The 6,707-nt window shown below is 33.0% G+C and overlaps 1 protein-coding gene across 1 annotated transcript; it reads left to right on the top strand.

Moving 5' to 3' along the window:
* The first annotated feature begins 2,665 nt into the window (after positions 1-2,665).
* On the top strand, positions 2,666-4,330 carry LOC125869837 (uncharacterized). Its single transcript, XM_049550260.1, has 3 exons — positions 2,666-3,052; positions 3,129-3,745; positions 3,922-4,330. Exons 1-3 carry the CDS (start codon positions 2,666-2,668, stop codon positions 4,328-4,330), a joined length of 1,413 nt encoding a protein of 470 aa, XP_049406217.1.
* The last annotated feature ends 2,377 nt before the right edge of the window (positions 4,331-6,707 follow it).

Here is a 6,707-nt window from a genome sequence, read left to right as displayed (position 1 = left end):
CACCTTGAGCAAATCTGTATACCTCTTCTTTGTAACACTTCATGAGTTAGACATGCTTTCCTAATTGCCAACCAAATAAAACCTGAGACCATGTGAGGAACCTTGATTTTCCAGATTAGTTTCCAAGGCCATTCCATTTCCATAGCCTAATTAGAGTTTAAGCTCCAGTAACAAAACTTCAAAGAAAAAATCCCTTTCTTGTGCATTTTCCAGATTGGAGTATCAGGACTTTCAGTGACACCTAGAAATGCATTTAGTGTGTGTAATAATCCTGCTACTCTATCAACCTCCCAATCATTTAAAGCCCTCCTAGAGATCAAATACCAACCTTGAGGGCTCATGTGGTTCCATGGCTTAGGCTAGGTCTACTTTCAAAAATTTAACAATATGTGCTACTATTAGCATGATTAAACTCTTCTATATATTTACAGTTCAAAATGCATAACATGTTTAGGATTTTAAAAAATCCATGTCTCTGTTTAATATCAACTTAGATGTGGGAAAAGTATTGTATATTCTACAATCTATCAAATAGTACTAAATCAATGCCTATGTTAAAAGAGGTTTTTCATGTGAAGATCTGATTGTGAATACATGTTCTTTTTCAGAGTATACATCACCTTCAATTGACAATTCAACGATTCATTTTCCCTTGAAACTCCAAAGTCACTGCCTCTCTGTGCTATTCTAGTGAGTAGTCACCAATAAACCTTCTCCTATGGGTAACAAGTGGGCATTTAAGTTTTCACATCTCCATGATCTCATTCGCAACATGTCATACACCAAAAAGTAGCATTATTTCCCCTGATTCTTCATGTTGTTTTGCGAATGCCTTCACATTTGTTAATGTTGCAGTCAATTACTACACAATCTGTTTCTGTCTGACCTTGTTCTTATGTATGATCTTTTCCTTGTGTAGATACTTTCAAATTGAATAGGAGTTAAGAATTAACATTAATTACTGTTGAGAATTAATATGTTGCATTCAGGGTTCATACATCCTTCTTTGCTTCCTATATTTTTTTTTCTTAGAAACTGGATAAATTCTTTTAAATCAGGCAATACACATAGCACTGGAAAGACTATACTGAAATTATTTCTTTGATTTCATGTAGCTGGTTGATTTTTTTGTAGGCTCTTTGTTTCATTTCATATTTTTATTTCTATGAAGTGCATCTCATTTATGCTTATTTCTTTCTCGGTTGGTGTAGACTTCAATTCTAAATCTATCAGTGGTGCTTCTTGCTGTTGAAAGTGACTGCAAAACTACTCTTTTGAAGGCTCTGTGTTGATTTGTTTTGTAAGGTATGTTTTTTTTCTAAGCCTTTCTTCTTTACTAATATGTTTTTGAAAATATTTCATGTATTTGTCCAAATTTTTTTGTCATTTCTTTTGCTATGTTATTTAATCTGGTCTTATCGACCATTTCTTAAGAGGTACTGGTGGTTGCGATCTTTTAGTGTGTTCCATCGATTTTTGAGTAATGGTAACTACCACTGTCCAAACTTTAATGTGTTCAATACATGTAATAAAAAATTGCAGAACTGTAAGAAGATTTTAATGGTACAAACAGAAAAGTATAAATACTTCACCTTTGTTCTTTAGGCTTTACATACTCTTCTATAAATTTAATGAGATCAGATTATAGGACTTATCAAACCTTGTTTGTAATTTTATAAATTTGTTGCGAACCTACTTTGTATATTTAGTTCCTAATCATAAATGTAGAGACTGTAGACCAGATCATCTTGATGAGTTTTCCAACTTTTCAAGAATTGCAAATGAACAGTGAATTTTTGAGCTTTAATTTTACATAAATAACATATGTTGTCAATATCTTGGTCACTGTTTTGGAGTTTAGTTGCAAGCAAATCTTGGTATATTTCTCATGTAATCACCATTTGATTCCCTCATTTGCTTTAAAATCATCTGCAAAGTTTGTTCTGCCATACATTCAAGAAAAAGAGTAACCATAATTAGATTTACATTATAGTTCCTAACATTTTTTAAGAAGTAAGAGGTTGTATTAATAGTTATCATGGAGACGCAAGATAGCCACAAAGAAAATAGTTGATAACTTCAGGATTGCCAAAAAAATAATTGAGATCTGGGAGTTAAAACTTATAGCTAAAACTCAAAGTTGTTTAACTAATAGGAGGGAGCTAATGATGTCTATTGGGGAAATAAAATCATTTACACAAGATTTTTATAAATAACTAAACATATTATTGATGTTTAGAATGTACATTCAAACGTTATTATTTTGAAATATTTGGTCTTTTACTATTTATATGTTGAATTTTCTTGAATTGCTAGATTTTTGTCATGTAATTTGACTATTCAAATTTGTGTAACCTTTTTTTTTACCATCTTTTGAGTACCTGGTTGTTATACTAATATATTGTTATATCTATTTTACATGCATGAAGATTATGGCACCTAATAAGCAATGGATGGAACTTATTACCGATAGACTTGCTAATGCTTATATAGATGGGGTAGAGAATTTCTTGGATTATGCTTTTACAAAATTAGGAGAACCAATGTCGATCCGCCATGTATTAAATGTGGTAATGCAACTTCTATAACACGTGTTGTAGTTAGGTCACATTTAATAGTGCATGGGATAATACCAAGTTATACTTTTTGGTATCACCATGGGGAGATGTTAGGTGAAGCACAATCAGATTTTGAATTTATAAATGATAATGACATTGAAGAGGATGATGGTGAGGATGAAATATATGGGTTGCTAAGAGATTTGTACCCCGATTTTGATGGAGATAATATGAATAATAGTACTGGTGATGATCTTCGGGAGGAGGAACCAAATGCTGAAGCAAAAAGATTTTATAGGTTATTGAAAGATCTTGATCTACCATTATATGAAATTGCAAGAGTTTCTAAACTTTCTACTTTAATTAAATTGCTTCACCTTAAAAGTATTGGTCATTGGAGTAATGAGTCATTTACGATGCTATTAAAGTTTTTGAAAGATGATTTATTGCTTGATAGAACAAACTTGCCGGATTCATATTATGAGGCAAAGAAGGTAATTAATTCGAGATCTTGGGCTTTCTTGTAAGAAGATTGATGCATGTAAGAATGATTGCATGTTGTATTGGAAGGATGATAATTGTCTTCAATCGTGCAAAGTTTGTGGTGCATCTAGATGGAAGGATGCTAAACATAGTGGGGAAACAAAATTGAAAAAAGCAAAAAAGATACCATGCAAGATTTTACGTTATTTTCCTCTAAAGCCAAGACTTCAAAGATTATTTATGTGCTCAAAGACATCTCCTTTGATGTCATGGCATCATGACAAAAGAGTTGATGATGGAATAATGAGGCATCCAGCTGATTTAATGGCATGGAAAAAATTTGATGAACTACACCCATCTTTTGCAGCTGAACCTCGTAATGTACAACTTGGACTTGCTAGTGATGGTTTACAACCATTTGGAATGTCGAGAACTCCCTACAACATTTGGCCTGTGGTACTTGTTCCTTATAATTTGCCCCCTTGGCTTTTCATGAAGCAAGAGAATTTTATTTTGTCAATGCTTATACCTGGTCCTAATGGTCCTGGTGATGCAATTGATGTTTATCTACAACCTTTAATAGAGGAGTTGAATGAATTATGGGAAACTGGAGTAGAGACATTCGATGCATCAACTAGAAAGAATTTTAAGTTACATGCATCTTTGTTGTGGACTATTAATGACTTTCCAGCATATGCCAATTTGTCTGGATGGAGTACAAAAGGAAAACTTGCTTGCCCATGTTGCAATAAAAAAACTAGCTCTACAAGGCTAAAAAAAATGGCCAAAAAGAGTGTTATATGGGCCACAGACGCTATCTTCCTCTTAATCACAAATAGAGAAATGATAAAGTGTCATTTGATAACACTGTTGAGCATAGGCTACCACCAGAAATGTTGTCTGGTGATGATATACTCGATCAAGTTGCTGATTTAGATGGGTTGCCATTAACAAAGGATCCACGAAAAAAGATTAAAATATCGCATAAGAAAAGGGGTGATAACTGGAATAGGAAGAGTATATTCTTTGATCTTCCATATTGGAAAACCTTATTGTTGCGACATAATCTTGATGTGATGCACATTGAGAAGAATATATGTGACAATATTTTGGGGACAATTTTAGATATCAAAGGGAAAACAAAAGACACATTGAGTACTCAGTTGGATTTACAAGAAATGAATATACGAAAAGAATTGCATCCAATACAAAATGGAGATGAATATGAGTTGCCGGCAGCATCTTACACATTATCTGTTGAAGAGAAGAAAAAAAAATCAATTTTTTAAAGAATTTAAAGGTCCCAGAAGGATTTTCCTCAAATATTTCTCAATATGTCAACCTTAAGGATAAAAAAAAATTGGGATTAAAAAGCCATGATTGTCATATAATTCTGCAACATTTACTGCCACTTGCCATGCGTGGTATGCTTTGCAAATCTGTGTCTGAACCACTTATTCTATTTTTTTCAAAGTTCTTGGAGCAAAATGTTTGAGCGTAGAGGAGTTGAAACAAATAGAAGCCCAAATACCAAAAACACTATGCAAGTTAGAAAAGGTGTTCCCTCCTGCTTCTTTTGATGTCATGGTGCACTTGTCTATTCATTTACCTAATGAGGCTAGGATTGCTGGACCAGTTCAATATCGATGGATGTATCCAATAGAGAGATACCTACACTTTTTGAAGTGTTTTATTGGTAATATGGCTCACCCTGAAGGTTCTATTTTAGAGGGATATTTAGCAGTTGAATGTATGACATTATGTTCAAGGTAATTGAATACAATAAAGACAAAATTTAATTGTGCGGAGAGAAATTATGATGGTGGGGTAATTGAATCTGATGGTGGTTTAACCATATTTTGTGAGCCTGAAAAAAGTTTAAAGGGTAGTTCACCAGACAAACTTGATTCACATGATTTTGAGGAGGCACATTTTTATATTTTGAAGAACTGTGATGAAATTCAACCATTTCTCGAGTAAGTATTGATTAAATCTAATAATTTACTTCTATCTTGTCCATATTTCAACTTAAAATAACATGTAGAACTTCAATTCATTGTAGAGAATTTTCACAAATTCATAGTGAGGCCTCTCAACAAAGTTCAGATGTGGAGTGGAATAGACAATTCATTAGTTGGTTACAAAAGAAGGTGAGTAGAAATTAATTAATTTTCTTAAATCAAGTATGTAAATATTGTTTTCTAAAAGGGTATTTGATGTTGTTAGATTGCAGAGTTGTACAAACATGATGATAGTAAGAGAATGGCAGATTTGCTATCGTTATCATGTGGTCCTCTACCATATGTGACAAGATTCAAAGGCCATATTGTTAATGGATATAGGTTTCATGTGCAAGAGTATGACAAATATTTGAAAACTCAGAATTGTGGGGTAGTTGTAGTAGGTGAGACCGGTGAAGAGAAAAAACCTATGAATTACTATGGCGAGTTAACTGAGGTTCTTGAATTACAATTTGTTGGGGAGAGAAGAGTGATTTTATCCCAATGTACATGGTTCGATGTGTATGATCAGAAGAAGGGAGTTAAAATGGATGAATATGGCTTTGTAAGTGTTAATCGTCGGCGATGTTTGAAAATAAATGAGCCATTTGTATTAGCCAGCCAAGCATCACAAGTATTTTATGTTATCGATCATTCGAATAAAGGTTGGCATATAGTGCAAAATGTTCAACCTCGTGATTCTTTTGATATATTGGAAAAAAAGGATGATGACTTAGAAGAGTTAGATAACTCTACACAAATGAAAAGAAAAAGAACTCATTAAGGTTTGCAACTTTATCATGGTTGCTTTTACTTTATTAATTTATTATGGTAATGATTCTTATAGTATTTTCTGTGAAAATTTGTTTAATAATCTTGGTCTTTAATGTTACCTTAATTTTACTAAAGTTTTAATGGTTTATGCGAGGAACCTGTGTTACATGTACATGTGTCTTTTTTTGAATGCGTTTTCAGTTAATATTTCATCTTATGAAAAACTTCCTTACCTATTTGATCTTTTGATTATTATTATTATTATTATTTTGTATTAGGTTGACATGAATCCCTCAAAAACTCTGAAGTATGAAATGGGACAAGCTTCAAAAATTCCCAAGCATGGACTCATTCAGCCTGGTGCCTTAGCAAAGGGACTAGGTCAAAGTTTGAAAGTTATGAGCACTACAAGAGTTAATGCTGAACAAAGGACTTCGATTTCCAAAATTAGAAGTTACAATGCCACAACTTCTAAGTTGAATAAGCTAGCAGACAATAGCTTCCATGTGCATCCTTGTTTTGATGAAAAGGAAGACAATGCTCCCTTCCATCAAGGAACTGAAATGAATCAATACACTTTGACTAGTGGTGCAACGGCTTGAGGACAAACCTTAGGGATTAATGTTGAAAAATCGACTCTGATTGACAAAAATAGAAGTAATACAACAACTTCTAGTCGAAATAAGTCAGCAAAGACTAGTATCCCGGTGCCTCCTAATTTTTATCCAATGGAAGACGATGACACCCTCTTTCAAGAATCAAAAGTTACTCGAGATGCTCAAAGAAGTGATAATTTGAAAAAGAGTTAGTCCAGTTAATATATTTGATCAAGAAATTTTGTTTAGCTTTCTTTACTTAATCTTTTTTGTATTCTTTCTGTTATTAATAATGG

This window comes from Solanum stenotomum, chromosome 7 (genome assembly GCF_019186545.1).
Source record: "Solanum stenotomum isolate F172 chromosome 7, ASM1918654v1, whole genome shotgun sequence".
Lineage (NCBI taxonomy): Eukaryota > Viridiplantae > Streptophyta > Magnoliopsida > Solanales > Solanaceae > Solanum > Solanum stenotomum.
This window is presented reverse-complemented; position numbering and strand designations above follow the sequence as displayed.